This window comes from Pseudophryne corroboree, chromosome 6, assembly GCF_028390025.1.
Source record: "Pseudophryne corroboree isolate aPseCor3 chromosome 6, aPseCor3.hap2, whole genome shotgun sequence".
NCBI lineage: Eukaryota > Metazoa > Chordata > Amphibia > Anura > Myobatrachidae > Pseudophryne > Pseudophryne corroboree.
The window spans coordinates 739643774-739663808 of NC_086449.1; the positions used below are offsets into that span (position 1 = coordinate 739643774).

A 20035-nucleotide genomic window follows, 5' to 3' on the forward strand; every position below is an offset into this window, starting at 1 on the left:
TTCTGTCTTCTGGCTCTGCGAGGGGGACGGCGGCGCGGCTCCGGGAACGGACGACCAAGGTTAGGTTCCTGTGTTCGATCCCTCTGGAGCTAATGGTGTCCAGTAGCCTAAGAAGCGCAACCTAGCCGCAGTTAGTAGGTTTGCTTCTCTCCCCTCAGTCCCACGTAGCAGAGAGTCTGTTGCCAGCAGAAGCTCTCTGAAAATAAAAAACCTAACTAAAATACTTTCTTATTAGCAAGCTCAGGAGAGCTCACTAAAATGCACCCAGCTCTGTCCGGGCACAGATTCTAACTGAGGTCTGGAGGAGGGGCATAGAGGGAGGAGCCAGTGCACACCAGTAGTACTAAATCTTTCTTAGAGTGCCCAGTCTCCTGCGGAGCCCGTCTATTCCCCATGGTCCTTACAGAGTCCCCAGCATCCACTAGGACGTTAGAGAAATACACTTATTAATTTTTTAACACTATTTCTCTATTTTAATTGCATTTCATTTTTGTATCACTTTCTCTATAGCTTCAGCTTCCTAAATACTAATTTATTAACACTATAGTTTTTTCACTGGTATGCTACGCTGGGCTTTCTGGCTTATGCTTGTGTTTTGGGGTGCCACACCCTGCACCTAGATATAGCGCTAGGGACCCTAAATATGCAGAGACGCCCTGATGCGGCTTTGGGGATTATTCACACATTTGCGCAAATACGTGTAACGAAGATCTCTGAATTCTATTATCATGTGGAATTTATATCTGGTTACGGTTATCATTCAGGGTGCTGGAGGAAACAAATGCCTTTTTTTCTTGCTTAGAAATACCCCTCCCTTTCGAGCACCTAAATGATATCACTAAGCTAATTGAGCATCTACCAATATATAAATAATACAAAGATGACATATAGAAGTCACATACTGTATATGTTCTTTGTATTATTCTAATCATTTTAGTAGCCAACTCTGCCTCCACTGCCCGCTCACCACTGGTTAAATCCTGTCCTGATACTGAATGACTGGTGGAAGCAGACATGGGGGTATAGGCTATAAGGTAAGTAAATAAATGCAGATCCAAATAATCTGATATACTAATCCCATTCACCAATATACCTGAAAACATTCCAAAGTAAAAAGGTATTTCAGCTTGTACAGTATCTCATACTGGAGATAAAATGTGGCTTACAGGAGAAGCCTTTAGTATTCCTGTAAAGTAAATAAGAATTTACTTACCGACAATTCTATTTCTCGTAGTCCGTAGTGGATGCTGGGGACTCCGTCAGGACCATGGGGTTTAGCGGCTCCGCAGGAGACAGGGCACAATAATAAAAGCTTTAGGATCAGGTGGTGTGCACTGGCTCCTCCCCCTATGACCCTCCTCCAAGCCTCAGTTAGGATACTGTGCCCGGACGAGCGTGCATAATAAGGAAGGATATTGAATCCCGGGTAAGACTCATACCAGCCACACCAATCACACCGTACAACCTGTGATCTGAACCCAGTTAACAGTATGATAACAACGAAGGAGCCTCTGAAAAGATGGCTCACAACAAGAATAACCCGATTTTTGTAACAATAACTATGTACAAGTATTGCAGATAATCCGCACTTGGGATGGGCGCCCAGCATCCACTACGGACTACGAGAAATAGAATTATCGGTAAGTAAATTCTTATTTTCTCTAACGTCCTAAGTGGATGCTGGGGACTCCGTCAGGACCATGGGGATTATACCAAAGCTCCCAAACGGGCGGGAGAGTGCGGATGACTCTGCAGCACCGAATGAGAGAACTCCAGGTCCTCCTCAGTCAGGGTATGCCCCTGACCAAGTAGCAGCTCGGCAAAGTTGTAAAGCCGAGACCCCTCGGGCAGCCGCCCAAGATGAGCCCACTTCCTTGTGGAATGGGCTTTTACTGATTTTGGCTGTGGCAAGCCTGCCACAGAATGTGCAAGCTGAATTGTACTACAAATCCAGCGAGCAATCGTCTGCTTAGAAGCAGGAACACCCATCTTGTTGGGTGCATACAGGCTAAACAGCGAGTCAGATTTTCTGACTCCAGTCGTCCTGGAAACATATATTTTCAGGGCCCTGACAACGTCAAGTAACTTGGAGTCCTCCAAGTCCCTAGTAGCCGCAGGTACCACAATAGGTTGGTTCATGTGAAAAACAGAAAACACCTTAAGGAGAAATTGAGGACGAGTCCTCAATTCTGCCCTGTCAGAATGAAAAATTAAGTAAGGGCTTTTATATGATAAAGCCGCCCATTCTGACACACGCCTGGCTGAAGCCAGGGCTAATAGAATCTTCACCTTCCATGTGAAATATTTTAATTCCACAGTGGTGAGTGGATCAAACCAATGTGACTTTAGGAAACTCAAAACAACATTGAGATCCCAAGGTGCCACTGGGGGCACAAAAGGAGGCTGTATATGCAGTACCCCTTTTTCAAACGTCTGAACTTCAGGCACTGAAGCCAGTTCTTTTTGGAAGAAATTCGACAGGGTCGAAATTTGAACCTTAATGGACCCTAATTTTAGGCCCATAGACAGTCCTGTTTTCAGGAAATGTAGGAAACGACCCAGTTGGAATTCCTCTGTAGGGACCTTCTTGGCCTCACACCACGCAACATATTTTCGCCAAATGCGGTGAAAATGTTTTGCGGTTACATCCTTCCTGGCTTCGACCAGGGTAGGGATGACTTCATCTGGAATGCCCTTTCAGGATCCGGCGTTCAACTGCCATGCCGTCAAACGCAGCCGCGGTAAGTCTTGGAAAAGACAAGGCCCCTGCTGGAGCAGGTCCTCTCTTAAAGGTAGAGGCCACGGTTCTTCCGTGAGCATCTCTTGAAGTTCCGGGTACCAAGTCCTTCTTGACCCATCCGGAACCACGAGTATCGTTCTTACTCATCTCCTTCTTATGATTCTCAGTACTTTTGGTATGAGATGCATAGGAGGGAACACATACCCTGACTGGTACACCCACAGTGTTACCAGAGCGTCCACCGCTATTGCCTGAGGGTCCCTTGACCTGGCGCAATATCCGTCTAGTTTTTTGTTCAGGCAGGACGCCATCATGTCCACCTTTGGTTTTTCCCAACGGTTTACAATCATGTGGAAGACTTCCCGCTGAAGTCCCCACTCTCCCGGGTGGAGGTTATGCCTGCTGAGGAAGTCTGCTTCCCAGTTTTCCACTCCCGGAATTAACACTGTTGAGAGTGTTATCACATGATTTTTCGCCCAGCGAAGAATCCTTGCAGTTTCTGCCATTTCCCTCCTGCTTCATGTGCCGCCCTGTCTGTTTACGTGGGCGACTGCCGTGATGTTGTCCCACTGGATCAATACCGGCTGACCTTGAAGCAGAGGTCTTGCTAAGCTTAGAGCCTTGTAAATTGCCCTTAGCTCCAGTATATTTATGTGGAGAGAAGTCTCCAGACTTGATCACACTCCCTGGAAATTTTTTCCTTGTGTGACTGCTCCCCAGCCACTCAGGCTGGCATCCGTGGTCACCAGGACCCAGTCCTGAATGTCGAATCTGCGGCCCTTTCATAGATGAGCACTCTGCAGCCACCGCAGAAGAAAACACCCTTGTCCTTGGAGACAGGGTTATCCGCTGATGCATCTGAAGATGCGATCCGGACCATTTTCCCAGCAGATTCCAGTGAAAGGTTCTTGCGTGAAATCTACCGAATGGGATCGCTTTGTAAGAAACCACCATTTTTCACAGGACCCTTGTGCAATGATGCACTGATACTTTTCCTGGTTTTAGGAGGTTCCTGACTAGCTCGGATAACTCCCTGGCCTTCTTCTCCGGGAGAAAACATCCTTTTCTGGACTGTGTCCAGAATCATTCCTAGGAACATTAGACGTGTCGTCGGAAAAAGCTGCGATTTTGGAATATTTAGAATCCACTCGTGCTGTCGTAGAACTACTTGAGATAGTGCTACTCCGACCGCCAACTGTTCTCTGGACCTTGCCCTTATCAGGAAAGCGTCCATATTTCTTTTAGGAAGAATCATCATTTCGGCCATTACCATGGTAAAGACCCGGGGTGCCGTGGACAATCCAAACGGCAGCGTCTGAACTGATAGTGACAGTTCTGTACCACGAACCTGAGATACCCTTGGTGAGAAGGGCAAAATTTGGACATGTAGGTAAGCGTCCCTGATATCCAGTGACACCATATCGTCCTGGTTCGCTATCACTGCTCTGAGTGACTCCATCTTGATTTGAACCCTTGTATGTAATTGTTCAAATCTTTTAGATCTCACCGAGCAGTTTGGCTTCAGTACCACAATATAGTGTGGAATAATACCCCTTCCCTTGTTGTAGGAGGAATACTTTGATTATCACCTGCTGGGAATACAGCCTGTGAATTTTTTCCCCAATACTGCCTCCCTGTCGGAGGGGAGACGTTGGGTAAAGCAGACTTCAGGAACTTGTGAGGGGGAAGACGTCTCGAATTTCCAATGTACACCTGGGATACTACGTGTAGGATCCAGGAGTCCACTTGCGAGTGAGCCCACTGCGTGCTGAAACTCTTGAGATGACCCCCCACCGCACATGAGTCCGCTTGTATGGCCCCAGCGTCATGCTGCGGACTTGGCAGAAGCTGTGGAGGACTTCTGTTCCTGGGAATGGGCTGCCTGCTGCAGTCTTCTTCCCTTTCCTCCAACCCTGGGCAGATATGACTGGCCTTTTTGCCCGCCTGCCTTTATGGGTACGAAAGGACTGAGACTGAAAAGACTGTGTCCTTTTCTGCTGAGATGTGACTTGGGGTAACAAAAGTGGATTTTCCAGCTGTTGCCATGGCCACCAGGTCCGATGGACCGCCCCTATATACGGCAATACTTCCATGTGCCGTCTGGAATCTGCATCACCTGACCACTGTCGTGTCTATAAACATCGTCTGGCAGATATGGACATCACATCTACTCTTGATGTCAGAATGCAAATATCCCTCTGCGCATCTCGCATATATAGAAATGCATCCTTAAAATGCTCTATAGTCAATCAAATATTGTTCCTGTCAAGGGTATCAATATTTTCAGTCAGGAAATCCTACCAAGCCCCCCCAGCGCTGCACATCCAGGCTGAGGCGATTGCTGGTCGTAGTATAACACCAGTATGTGTGTATATACTTTTTAGGATATTTTTCAGCTTCCTATCAGCTGGCTCCTTGAGGGCGGGCCGTATCTGGAGACGGGTAACGCCACTTGTTTTTATAAGCGTGGTGAGCGCCTTATCCACCCTAAGGTGTGTTTCCCAACTCGCCCTCACTTCTGGCGGGAAAAGGTATACCTCCAATAATTTTCTATCGGAGGAAACCCACGTATCATCACACCCTTTAATTTATCTGATTCAGGAAAAACTACAAGTAGATTATTCCCACCCTACATAATACCCTTATTTGTGGTACTTGTAGTATCAGAAATATGTAACACCTCCTTCATTGCCCTTAACATGTAACGTGTGGCCCTAAAGGAAAATACGCTTGTTTCTTCACCGTCGACACTGAAGTCAGTGTCCGTGTCTGTGTCGACCAACTGAGGTAAATGGGCGTTTTTACAAGCCCCTGACGGTGTCTGAGACGCCTGGACAGGTACTAATTTGTTTGCCGGCCGTCTCATGTCGTCAACCGACCTTGCATCGTGTTGACATTATCACGTAATTCCTAAATAAGCCATCCATTCCGGTGTCGACTCCCTAGAGAGTGACATCACCAATACAGGCAATTTGCTCCGCCTCCTCACCAACATCGTCCTTCTACATGTCGACACACACGTACCGACACACAGCACACACACAGGGAATGCTCTGATAGAGGACAGGACCCCACTAGCCCCTTTGGGGAGACAGAGGGAGAGTTTGCCAGCACACACCAAAAACGCTATAATTATACAGGGACAACCCCTTATACAAGTGTTTTCCCTTATAGCATTTTCACATATGTAATCATATCGCCAAATAAGTGCCCCCCCTCTCTGTTTTAACCCTGTTTCTGTAGTGCAGTGCAGGGGAGAGCCTGGGAGCCTTCCTCACAGCAGAGCTGAGCAGGAAAATGGCGCCGTGTGCTGAGGAGAATAGGCCCCGCCCCCTAAAACGGCGGGCTCTTCTCCCGGAGTTTGTGAGATCTGGCAGGGGTTAAATACATCCATATAGCCTCAAGGGCTATATGTGATGTATTTTAGCCATAAAAAAGGTATAATACATTGCTGCCCAGGGCGCCCCCCCCAGCGCCCTGCACCCTCAGTGACCGCTGGTATGAAGTGTGCTGACAACAATGGCGCACAGCTGCAGTGCTGTGCGCTACCTTATGAAGACTGAAAGTCTTCTGCCGCCTGTTTCTGGACCTCTGGACCTCTTCAACTTCGGCATCTGCAAGGGGGGTCGGCGGCACGGCTCCGGGACGAACCCCAGGGTGAGACCTGTGTTCCGACTCCCTCTGGAGCTAATGGTGTCCAGTAGCCTAAGAAGCAAATCCATCCTGCACGCAGGTGAGTTTACTTCTCTCCCCTAAGTCCCTCGTAGCAGTGAGCCTGTTGCCAGCAGGACTCACTGAAAAATAAAAAACCTAACTTAAACTTTTATTCTAAGCAGCTCAGGAGAGCCACCTAGATTGCACCCTTCTCGGCCGGGGCACAAAAATCTAACTGAGGCTTGGAGGAGGGTCATAGGGGGAGGAGCCAGTGCACACCACCTGATCCTAAAGCTTTTATTATTGTGCCCTGTCTCCTGCGGAGCCGCTAAAACCCCATGGTCCTGACGGAGTCCCCAGCATCCACTTAGGACGTTAGAGAAAAAGGGGGGGTACACACGGAGCGATAATCTAAGCAATCTGACTAGATTGCTTAGATTTTCAGCAACATCGCTCCGTGTGTAGCCCCCTCAGCGATAGCGATGCGCGGCCCCCGCACATCGCTATCGCTGCTGCTAGATTGGCCAATCTAGCGGGTCGCTCACTTCACCCGCTGGGTGAATTGAGCGGCCCCCCCCCCGTCTCCCCCCCGCACGCTCAGCTCAGATCGCGCTGTGCTGAGCGCCGGGAAAGATGTGTGCTGAGCGGTTCGCTCAGCACACATCTCTCCCAAATCGGGCCGTGAGTACTGGGCTTTACAGTCACAGTGACAGATAATATACAACAACAGATTTAAGTGATGTAGATCAGTGGTTCTCAACCTCGGCCCTCAAGTACTCCCAACAGTTCATGTTTTCCAGGTCACCTAGCAGGTGCACAGGTGTATTCATTACTCATTGACACATTTTAAAAGACCCACAGGTGGAGCAAATTATTTCGTTTGCAATCCTGTGAGGAGACCTGGAAAACATGAACTGTTGGGGGTACTTGAGGACCGCGGTTGAGAACCACTGATGTAGATAATAATGTAAAACAGACATTCTTGTCATTGTATTAAGCCCAAATAGCCTATATTGTGTTAATACTATAAGATGCTGTTTTATTATGGTAAAATTGCACCTTCAGTTCAATGACCCTTAATAGCAGACCTGTTTCATTCTCTGATTCACATATAAATAAACAACCACTCATATAACCCGGGGCGTTTTAAGAGAGGAGGAGACTCGCGTGCAGCCTCCGTCGCGGGTCTCCTCCTCTCCAGCAGCAGTAGTCCAGGGGACATCTTCAGTGCACATGCGCAAATCACTCGGAAATGGCCGCGAAGGCCATTTTCCAAGTGATTTCTGTCCGCAGTGCAGGGCTGCCGTCGCGGGACTCCGGAGGGGTAAGTATAATATATGGGTGCAGTGTTGCCCCCCTAGACCCAGTAGCCCGCGTGCAACGCACACACTGCACCGATTATGGAAACGCCTATGCATATAACATATTCCAGACATTTCATGGTTTTATGCCTTTTATCCTGACATGGAACTAGTGGAAATTACCGTACTGCACCCTCATACCACTGCAACAGTGTTTTATGGGTAGGGGTGTTAGAGGCACCCTGAACCTTCAGAAGCATCATCCAGGCACCAGGGGAGACAGTACATGCCACAGTGTGATGTGGCTACACCCACATGGTGACATGTACTTTTTTGTTATGGCATAGATAAAATACTAAAATGGTTATACAGGAGCACTGGGGTGGGGGGTTTATCAAAGCCTGGAAAGAGATAAAGTATCAACCAATCAACTCCCAAGGGGGGGGGGGGGGGATTTATCAAAGCTTGGAAAGAGTTAAAGTACCAACCAATTAGCTTCTAACTGACATTTTACAAACTGTGTTTGAACAATGACAATTAGGAGCTGATTGGTACTTTATCTTTCTTCAAGCTTTGATAAATCCCCCCACTTGTAGCTGACACATTTTTAGATTGTAAGCTCGCAAGAAAACGGCCTTCTCCCCTCATGTGCCTTTCCTTCTCTTACTACCTTATACTCCATACTCCCTTTGCTGGCACCTAACCCTGATTTTCCGTATTTGTCCTATATTGTCCTGTACTGTAAGTGCTGTTTTCTTGTTTTGTTCATTTGTTTATCTACTCTGTAATGGGCGCTGCGGATCCCTTGTGGCGCCATATAAATAAAGGATAGTAAAGGAAAGCAAAATAATTTGGCGTTTATATGTACCCGACACTTATACAAAGTGCAGGCAGCCATTATGTGAGTGAGAGTCTATAGTGATGAAAAGGCAGCATCAAATTTGACCAAGAACTAGTGACATCACCGAGTCAAGAGGCACTTCCTGCCCATGCTTCACCAATATAACTAGTCAGAGGAAAGGGGTCATTTCAGGTAACAAAATGGCTGCTAGGTCTGTGCGTGTGTGGGGGTGACATGGAAACGTACACAGACCCTCAGTGCTCACTATCTGATACAGACAATGGCTAATGCAGGAGAGGAATTTACACTCCATCTGTGCTGGAGTAAAATTCCAATTACATGGACAGGAATCCATGACTATTGAGCCTCTTACCTCAGACATTTCATGGACTAGCAGCAGAGGGATATTGATGGTAGTAATATCGTGGGTGCAGCAAACTTTCAAGATATTTCTTAAGCCCATAATTGCTGGGTGACGGGCGGTGATATTTCCACTTCTCACATTATCATCCACACAGAGGTGGAAAACTACATGGCTTTCGGAAAGGTTGGAGTGTCTGGTCACATAGAACTCCCCTGGAAAACAAAGCACTTTTCAAGGAACCTGGAGAACTACGATGATATCTAAAACACAGTCACCCAGATAACTCAAGTGACGTCATGAGGTGATGCAGAATGCAGACCTAGAAGCAAGTGGAAGTTTCACCAGATAGTCTAGTAACATCAAAGAAAATTAACAGGTTTCCCTTTTGGTGAAGAAAATTGTACTCTAGCTTCATTACTTGAAACTACGGTTGTTGCTCCAGAAACATAATCCCTATGGCTTCACCAAGAAACGCCTGCGGCTGCTATACATGTATCACAGAGGTTCTGATTTCACTGGGTCTCCACATGGCAGTCTTACCGCTGTTATTATGGAAAGAAAACCTAACCACAAGCGCTAAGAGAGGGGGAGACTGTAAGAAATATGGTGAAATTGAGGAGGAGAAGAGATGGAGACAAGGAATGGATGCTGTACAAAGACAGTGAAGGGTGGGCATACTGCATGTCACAATGGGCGCAGGCTATGTGGTGGGCACAAATAAGTTTTCTAGGCTTAGTACTGTTTGGCGGGTGGAACGTAGGTTAGGTGCTGGCTATCTGCGAGCATTAGGATGGACACAGGCTACTGTGCAGAACATAATATATAGTGGCCTGTGGGTCTGCTACAACCAGTACTAATGTTTACCACTGTGCACATGATTGCATCTACCTTCTATACTGTGACCAGTAGGATAGGCAATGGTTGTATAATGCTGGCAACCAACTGCGTTGGGATATGGCCGTTATGCTGGCACAACCTTCAGTTAATTGGCATGGGGCTGCGGTGTGCATAAGGTACGTCATGCAGGGTGTGGGGAGGACATAATGCAGTTATGGTGGCCGGCGGGCACTGTCCATATAAACTGGCATGAGGCCGCTATGTGTGATACAGGCTTTATACAGTAGGCAGCAGAGGACTGGCTGCTGGCTGTATATAGTGTGTATGAGACTGTGGCAGGTATGAGACATATTAGGGTGGGCATGGAATGCTATTCACATAGCCGTCAGGACACTTTGTATACTTCCCTCCAATGCCGAGTACTCCCTATGCATCTGACCATCATTATGTAGCTCCCAAGAGTGTACACCCCCCCTCCTCCTCAAATAATATACACACCCAGCTACAAAATCTCTTATGCTTTTGTTTGTGTTTTTAAAGAAATAGGTGTTAGGGCGGCGTTTACATTCTAAGCCCTAATTCCATTACGGAGATATTGGATGTTGGATATTTAATATAAATTATTTTTTATTTGACTGAACTGGAACTTATTTGTATATTATCTAATAATCAAAGGGGTACAATTCTTAAAGCTGGTGAAATTGACTATATCACCAGCTGAAGCAGCGGTTGAAACTCCAAAGGATGGAAGTACAATGAGCTCTGTACAGACACATGGAGAGTACTGTTCAGCGGAATAAGGGACTTATTCACCTGGTAGTAAATTAGAGTGGTTGCGCTCTGTGTTCTTCACCTTATCTCCGCGTCCGTCATTCCCATTTGCAGGCTCTGTGAAAAGAAAAATAAATAAACATAACTGTAAATGTTAATGCCAACTAAATTATTATTTATTTTAACCATGATTATAACGATACAGATACATAAGAGAGTTCTGTGTGTGGTATGGCTGATAGCAAACCTCTATGAGAGTGAAAGGCACAGCTTACCTTAGTTGCCAGTGCTCTCTGGCGCATGGATCAGCATGACAAGTTAAGGCCAGTACTCACTGGCCGATGTGGGAGAGATGTGTGCTGAGCGTGCGGGGAAAGACGGGGGGGGGGGGGGGGGGGGGGGGGGGGCGCTCAGCGGGTGAAATGAGTGACCCGCTAGATTGGCCTGCACGGCAGGCCAATCTACGCACCAGCGATAGCGATGCGCGGGGCTGCGCATTGCTATCGCTGTAGGGGGTACACACGGAGCGATCAGGCTTAAAATCTAAGCAATCTAGTCAGATTGATTAGATTTTAAGCAGAGATCGCTCCGTGAGTACCCCCCTTAAGGGAGGAATGGGCTCTATACAATTGCCAATATGCCCCTAAAGAGAGTTATTGCCAGCTGTCGGGATTCCGGCATCTGTATCCTGACCGCCAGCAAATTATATGTATACCATTCATGCATCTCTGGGGAGAATCATCAGACAGGCGGGCACCCCTATGAGCGCAACACTGCACAGTCGGCAACATGCTCCTGGGCAGGGCCCTAGATGCCATAGTCTGCAAATTTCCCAGAGAAGGGTTTAACGCAGCACAAATATCACAGTAAACTCTGTAGATGTCCCCAACGTGTTTCAGATAGTAATGTGAATCTATGGAGGACCTAATATTGTAGGCTGTCACCCCCCCCCCCCCCTCCCTGTCAGAATGGTACAGTCTTCTATATGTTTCTTAGCTTCACAGGGTGCAACATCAGAAAGTAGCGGACATACAGTATAGTGGTATGGTTAGTGTACAGGAGGGAGACCTGGATAATAAAATCCAATGGCTGCACTTTTTATGTTGTATGAAAAACGGGATGCGGTTATTTGACCGGTGGTTGGGAGACTGCCGATCACTATACCGGCACCGGAATATCGCCCGGTGGAAAGCCTGACAGTCACTATGCTGACTCACAGGGACTATTCCCACTCGTGGGTGTCCACAACACCCATAGACTGGCAATAGAACCTGTGGCGAGTGCAGTGAGCCACCGAGCCTGCTATGGGCTTCGTTGTGCTGCCCCCCCCCCCGTCCCAGCAGCCGGTCACCCATACCCAACCCATGAAAAAACATGTTAATGTACAAATAAATATAACAAAAAAATGCAAATTCTGTCACGTTATGAAAGGAGAAAATAGGATTTTATTTACCTACCGGTAAATCCTTTACTCGTAGTCCGTAGAGGATACTGGGGTCCACATTAGTACCATGGGGGTATAGACGGGTCCACTAGGAGCCTTGGGCACTTTAAGAAATCAATAGTGTGCACTGGCTCCTCCCTCTACGCCTCTCCTACCCGACTCAGTCTAGAAACTGTGCCCGAGGAGACGGACATATCCTGAGGAAGGATGTAACAGAACAGTGGTGAGCTACAAACCAGCACACACAAACCAGAGGAAAGCCATGCCAACCAAACTTGAACAGGAACAGCAACAGCTGAACCAACAACATTACTTAACTTAGTAACCGTGCAGAAAACACGAAGCACTGGGCGGGCGCCCAGTATCCTCTACGGACTACGAGAAAAGGATTTACAGAAAGGTAATTAAAATCCTATTTTCTCTTACGTCCTAGAGGATACTGGGGTCCACATTAGTACCATGGGGATGTACCAAAGTTCCCAAACCGGGTGGGAGAGTGCTGAGGTTCCTCAGAGGCCAAAGTATCGAACTTGTAAAACTTGGCAAACGTGTTCGAACCTGACCAAGTAGCTGCTCGGCAGAGCTGTAAAGCAGAGATACCCCGAGCAGCCGCCCAGGAAGAACCCACCGACCTAGTAGAGTGGGCCTGTACTTTAGGAACCGGAAATCCTGCCGTAGAATAAGCCTGCTGGATAGTAAGCCTGATCCAGCGAGCAATAGACTGCTTTGAAGCAGGACACCCAATTTTCTTGGGATCATAGAGAACAAACAGCGAGTCAGATTTCCTGTGACAAGCTGTCCACTTCACACAGATCTTCAAAGCCCTTAAAACATCCAAGGACCTTGAGGTAGCAGAGGTGTCAGTAAGCACCGGAACCACAATAGGTTGGTTGATATGAAACGCAGACACCACCTCAGGAAGAAATTGCTGACGAGTTCTGAGTTCAGCTCTATCTTCATGAAAAATCAAATAGGGGATCTTGTGAGACAGCGCCCCCCAGTTCCGACATACGCCTTGCTGAAGCCAAGGCCAACAGTGTAACAGTCTTCCACGTAAGAAACTTAACGTCAACCTCCTGTAAAGGCTCAAACCATTCTGACTGCAGAAACTCCAACACCATGCTGAGATCCCAAGGTGCGTGGGAGGCACAAGGACGGTTGGATGTGCAGAACACCTTTCAAGAACGTCTGAACTTCAGGGAGGTAAGCCAATTGTTTCTGGAAGAAAATGGATAAGGCAGAAATCTGGACTTTTAAAGGAGCCCAATACGTAGGCCCACATCCACCCCTGACTGTAGAAAAAATGGGATTTTAATACCTACTGGTAAATCCTTTTCTCTTAGTCCGTAGAGGATGCTGGGGTCACCATTAGAACCATGGGGTATAGACGGGATCCGCAGGAGACATGGGCACTTTAAGACTTTCAAAGGGTGTGAACTGGCTCCTCCCTCTATGCCCCTCCTCCAGACTCCAGTTATAGGAACTGTGCCCAGGGAGACGGACATTTTGAGGAAAGGATTTATTGTTAAACTAAGGTGAGATTCATACCAGCTCACACCTCAAGCATGCCGCACAACGTGGCATTCAACAGAACACAAGCCAACGGCATGAACAATTTCAGCAACAGACTGACTATAAACGTAACACAACATGTGTGTAACCACAACTTATAACTGCAGATACAGTACGCACTGGGACGGGTGCCCAGCATCCTCTACGAACTAAGAGGAAAGGATTTACCGGTAGGTATTAAAATCACATTTTCTCATACGTCCTAGAGGATGCTGGGGTCACCATTAGAACCATGGCGTTATACCAAAGCTCTAGAACGGGCGGGAGAGTGCGGATGACTCTGCAGCACCGATTGACCAAACTTGAGGTCATCATCGGGCAGGGTATCAAACTTGTAAAACTTTGCAAAAGTGTTTGAACCCGACCAAGTAGCTGCTCGGTGAAGTTGCAATACCGAGACCCCCCGGGCAGCCGCCCAGGACGAGCCCACCTTTCTAGTAGAATGGGCCATCACCGATTTCGGTAACGGCAATCCAGCCGTGGAATGAGCATGCTAAATCGTATTACAGATCCAGCATGCAATGGTCTGCTTGGAAGCAGGACACCCAATCTTGTTGGGAGCATACTGGACAAACAGAGCCTCCGTTTTCTGAACCTGAGCCGTTCTGGCAACATAAATTTTCAAAGCTCTGACCACATCCAGAGACTTTGACTCAATTAAGGCGTCAGTAGCCACTGGCACCACAATAGGTTGGTTCATGTGGAAAGATGAAACCACCTTCGGCAGAAATTGCTGACGAGTCCTCAACTCTGCTCTATCTTCATGGAAAATCAAATAAGGGCTCTTGTGAGATGCCAAGGCAAACAGAATGACCACTTTCCAAGTGAGGAATTTCAACCCCACCTTCTGTAAAGGTTCAAACCAATGTGATTGAAGGAACTGCAACACCACGTTAAGATACCATGGTGCCACTGGGGGCACAAATGGAGGTTGGATGTGCAACACACTTTTCACGAAAGTCTGAACTTCTGGAAGGGAGGCCAATTGTTCTTGAAAGAAAACCGATAAGGTACAGATTTAAGCCTTAATTGAGCCCAACTTTAGGCCCACATCCACACCTGTTTGTAGAAAATGGAGAAAACGTCCTAGCTGAAATTCCTCCATAGGAGCCTTCTTGGATTTACACCAAGAAACATATTTTCTCCAAATACGGTGGTAATGTTTAGATGTTACTCCTTTCCTGGACTGAATAAGTGTGGGAATGACTTCACTGGGAATACCCTTTCGGGCTAGGATTTGGCGTTCAACCACCATGCCGTCAAACGTAGCCGTGGTAAGTCTTGATACACGCACGGCTCCTGCTGTAACAGGTCCTCGCGTAGCGGAAGAGGCCAGGGATCTCCTATGAGTAATTCCTGAAGATCTGGATACCAAGCCCTCCTTAGCCAGTCTGGGACAATGAGGATCGCTTGAATCTTTGTTCTTCTTATGATCTTTAGAACCTTTGGAATGAGAGGAAGTGGAGGGAATACACACACCGACTGAAACACCCATGGTGTCACCAGTGCATCCACTGCTATTGCTTGAGGGTCCCTCGACGTGGAACAATATCTCTGAAGCTCCTTGTTGAGACGAGATGCCATCATGTCTATTTGAGGAATTCCCCAATGACTTGTCACTTCTGTGAAGACCTCTTGATGGAGGCCCCACTCTCCTGGATGGAGATCGTGCCTGCTGAGGAAATCTGCTTCCCAGTTGTCCACTTCTGGAATGAAGATCTCTGACAGAGCGCTTGCGCTACTGCTGTTACATTGTCCGACTGGATCAGTATGGGCAGATTGCGAAGATGTTCCACTTGTAGAAGGCCGTTGTAAATGGCCCTTAACTCCAGAACGTTTATGTGGAGGAGACAAGTTTCCTGGCTTGACCATCATACTTGGAAGTTTTCCCCCCGTGTGACTGCTCCCCAGCCTCGGAGACTTGCATCCGTGGTTACTAGGATCCAGTCCTGGATCCCGAACCTGCACCCCTCTAGGAGGTGACAGCTGTGCAGCCACCACAGGAGTGAGATTCTGGTCTTGGAAGACAGGATTATCCTTCGGTGCATGTGCAGGTGGGATCCGACCACTTGTCCAACAGGTTCCACTGAAACACTCTGGCATGGAATCTGCCAAACTGAATGGCCTCGTAGGACGCAACCATCTTCCCCAGCAACCGAGTGCATTGATGGATTGACACTCTTGCTGGTTTCAGAATTTGTTTGACCAGGCTCTGAAGTTCCAGAGCCTTTTCCACTGGAAGAAAAACTCTCTGTAGTTCTGTGTCCAGTATCAGTCTGAAAACAACAACCGCGTCTTCGTAATCAACTGTGATTTTGGCAAGTTTAAGAGCCAACCATGTTGTTGCAGAACTATCAGGGAGAGTGCAATGTTTTGCACCAACTGGTCCCTGGATCTCGCCTTTATCAGGAGATCATCCAAGTATGGGATAATCGTGACTCCTTGCTTGCGAAGGAGAACCATCATTTCCGCCATCACTTTGGTGAAAATCCTCGGAGCCGTGGACAGACCAAATGTCAACGTCTGAAATTGGTAATGACAATCCTGAATTGCAAACCTCAGGTAAGCCTGATGCGGAGGATAAATGGGAACATGTAAGTAGGCATCCTTTATGTCCACCGACACCATAAAATCCCCTTCCTCCAGACTGGAGGTCACTGCTCGGAGAGACTCCATCTTGAATTTGAATTTTTTTAGGTAGAAATTGAGGGATTTCAGGTTTAGGATCGGTCTGACCGAGCCGTCCGGCTTCAGGGCCACGAACAGGCTTGAATAAAAGCCTTCTCCCTGTTGTGACGGGGGAACCATGACAATGACCTGATTTTGACACAACTTTTGTATTGCGTGGCATACTACCTCCCTGTCCGGAAGAGAAGCTGGTAAGGCTGATTTGAAAATCGGCGGGTAGGGGGGGGGGGGAGGAGGGGGACGTCTTGAAACTCCAGTTTGTACCCTTGGGATACTATCTGTAAAACCCATGGGTCCAGGTCCGAACGAAATCAGAACGGACTGAAGAGTTCGAGACGTGCCCCCACCGGTGCGGACTCCTGCAGTGGAGCCCCCAGCGTCATGCGGTGGAATTGGCAGAAGCCGGGGAGGACTTCTGCTCCTGAGAACCCGACAAGGCTGGTGATCTTTTACCTCTTTCCCTTCCTCTAGTAGCAAGGAAGGAAGAACCTCGCCCTTTTCTGTATTTATTGGGCCGAAAGGACTGCATTTGATAGTGGTGTGTTTTCTTTTGTTGTGGAGGAACATAAGGCAAAAAGGATGACTTACCCGCGGTAGCCGTAGATACCAAATCAGCGAGGCCGTCACCAAACAAGCCACCTTTATATGGTAGAGATTCCATATTTTTCTTGGAGTCAGCATCAGCATTCCATTGGTGAATCCACAATGCTCGCCTAGCTGAGACTACCATGGCATTGGCTTTTGATCCCAAAAGGCCAATATCTCTTGCAGTTTCCTTTAGGTACGCTGCAGCGTCCTTGATAGAACCCAGCGTCAAGATGATGCTATCCCTATCTAGGGTATCTATATCAGATGACAAGTTATCTACCCACTTTTCAATAGCATTACTCACCCACGCAGATGCAATGACAGGTCTGAGTTAGCGTACCTGTGGTCGCATAAATGGATTTTAACGTAGTTTCTTGCTTACGATCCGCAGGGTCCTTAAGGGCTGCCGTGCCAGGTGATGGGAGAACCACCTTTTTAGACAAACGTGATAGGGCCTTGTCTACAATGGGGGGTGACTCCCACTTTTCCCTATCCTCAGAGGGAAACGGATAAGTCATCGGAATCCTTTTGGAAATCTGAAATCTGAAACTTTCTGTCAGGGCTTTCCCAGACTTTTTCAAGTAGAGTGTTCAATTCATGAGAGGGAGGAAACGTTTATTTTCCTTATACCTATCAGGAACAGCAGGGTCCTCAGTGATATGTAATACATCTTTAACCGCCACAATCATGTACTGAATGCTCTTTGCCAATTTTGGATCTTATCTGGAATCACTATAGTCGACACTGGAATCAGTGTCTGTGTCGGTACCAGTGTCTGCCAACTGGGCAAAAGTACGTTTTTGTGACCCCGAGGGGTCCTGTACTTGTAATAACACATCCACCACAGATTTCTTCCATGCCTGGGTCTGAGACTCAGACTTATCTACTCTCTTACTAATAAGAGCCACATTAGCATTCAAAGCATTCAAAACATTTACCCAATCAGGTGTCGGCGGTGCCGACAGGGTCACCCCCACAGCAGTTTCTGTCCCTAATACAGCCTCCTCCTGGGAAGAGCACTCAGCCTCAGACATGTCGACACACCGGGCATATAGGGGACAGACCCACAGTAAAGTCTGTCAGAAAGACACAGAGGAAATTTGCCAGCTCACAACCCAGTGCCAAATTAACGGGTCTGAAAACACTAACAAATGCCCCAGACCTGTAGCGCTTTAAATATCAAATATATTGCACCAAATTATACTGTGCCCCCCCCCCCCTTCCCGTTTTGCACCCTGATACTTGTCAGCAGCGTGAGGAAGGACCAGCGTCTCTGCAGCCCTGTGGAGAGGAAATGGCGCCGAGCTGAGAGTGAGCTGTGAGGAAGACGCTCCGCCCCCTTAATGGCGCGCTTCTGTCCCGCTTATTTTAATAAATAATTATACTGGCGGGGGTTAGGACAGTGCCTTGGCACTAATGTCCCCTCTTGCCAGTAGAAATTGAGGATTTTTGCTGCCCAGGGCGCCCCCCCCACCCCGCAGTGTGTGTGGGAGCATGGCGCGCAGCGTTCCGTTCGCTGCGCGGTACCTCAGAATGCCGTCACTGAAGAAGTCTTCTTTTCTTCTGCTACTCACCTGTCTTCTGACTTCTGACTCTGTAAGGGGGTGACAGCAGGCTGTGGGAGTGAGCATCTAGGCGTACCCAGCGATCAGCACCCTCAGGAGCTAATGGTGTCCTGTCAGCCAGAAGCAGAGCCATTGAACTCACTAGAAGTTGGTCATACTTCTCTCCCCTAAGTCCCACGAAGCAGAAAGACTGTTGCCAGCAGCCTCCCTGAAAATAAAAAACCTAACATAAGTCTTTTTCAGAGAAACTCAGTAGAGCTCCCCTGTAGTGCGTCCAGTCTCACTGGGCACAATTCTAAAACTGGAGTCTGGAGGAGGGGCATAGAGGGAGGAGCCAGTTCACACGCTTTGAAAGTTTTAAAGTGCCCATGTCTCCTGCGGATCCCGTCTATACCCCATGGTTCTAATGGTGACCCCAGCATCCTCTAGGACGTATGAGAAAGGAGAAAACGTCCCAGTTGAAATTCCACTGCAGGAAATTTCCTGTTTTCACACCACAAAACATATTTTTTCCAAACACGGTGGTAATGCTTAGACGTCACCCCTTTCCTGGCCTGGATCAGGGTAGGAATAACCTTGTCCGGGATCCCCTTCCGGGCTAAAATCTGACGCTCAACCTCCATGCCGTCAAACGTAGCCGTGGTAAGTCTTGATAAATGAACGACTCGTGTTGTAGTAGATCCTCGCGAAGAGGCAGAGGCCACGGGTCCTCTAGGAGCATCTCCAGTAGATCCGCGTACCAGGCCCTTCTTGGCCAGTGCGGAGCAATGAAAATGGCTTGGACCTTTTCCCTTTTTATTCTTTAGAGAATTCTTGGGATCAGTCGAAGAGGTGGAAACACGTAAACCATCTGGTAAACGCATGGAGTCACCAGAGCGTCTACTGCCACTGCTTGTGGGTCCCTCGCCCTTGGAATAATACCGTGTGAGCTTCTTGTTGAGACGAGAGGCCATCATGTCTATTTGTGGAATTCCCCACCGACGTGTCAAGGACTCGAACACCTAACCCACTCTCCTGGGTGGAGGTCGTGCCTGCTGAGGAAGTCCGCTTCCCAGTTGTCTACACCCGGAATGAAGATTGCCGACAGCGCCACCGCGTGTCTTTCTGCCCAGAGGAGAATCCTTGTTACCTCTGACATGGCTGCTCTGCTCTTTGTTCCGCCTGTCGGTTTATGTATGTTACTGCCGTCACATTGTCTGACTGAACTTGAATGGCGCGATCTTAAAGAAGATGCGATGCCTGTAGAAGGGCGTTGTATATGGCCCTTAGCTCCAGAACGTTGTTCGGAAGGATGGTTTTCTGAGTTGACCATTTTCCTTGGAACTGTTCCCTTTGGGTGACAGCTCCCCAACCTCTTAGGCTTGCGTCTGTGGTTAGCAGAATCCAATTTTGAATCCCGAACCTTCGACCCTCGGTCAGGTGAGAAGTCTGAAGCCACCACAGAAGAAAAATCCTGGCTTTTGGCGACAGACGAATCCTCTGGTGCATGTGAAGATGTGATCTGGACCATTTGTCCAACAGATGCAGCTGGAAGGGCCTTGCATGAAACCTTCTGTATTGCAGAGCCTCGTAAGAGGCTACCAACTTTCACAGAAGGCGAATGCACAGATGTACCGAGATCCGGGCTGGTTTTAGAACATAACGCACCATTGACTGGATTACCAATGCCT

At 48.0% G+C, this 20035-nt stretch overlaps 1 protein-coding gene across 4 annotated transcripts in view; it reads right to left on the bottom strand.

Moving 5' to 3' along the window:
* The window catches only part of FERRY3 (FERRY endosomal RAB5 effector complex subunit 3), a 131188-nt gene that overhangs the window by 47558 nt on the left and 63595 nt on the right, over nucleotides 1–20035 (bottom strand). For all 4 annotated transcript variants that reach the window (XM_063928478.1, XM_063928479.1, XM_063928481.1 and 1 more), the window contains exons 10-11: nucleotides 10551–10625; nucleotides 8910–9112 (exon numbers count right to left, since the gene is read on the bottom strand). In XM_063928478.1, coding sequence (XP_063784548.1) covers nucleotides 8910–9112; nucleotides 10551–10625 — 278 coding nt within the window. The remainder of the gene's footprint in view (nucleotides 1–8909; nucleotides 9113–10550; nucleotides 10626–20035) is intronic.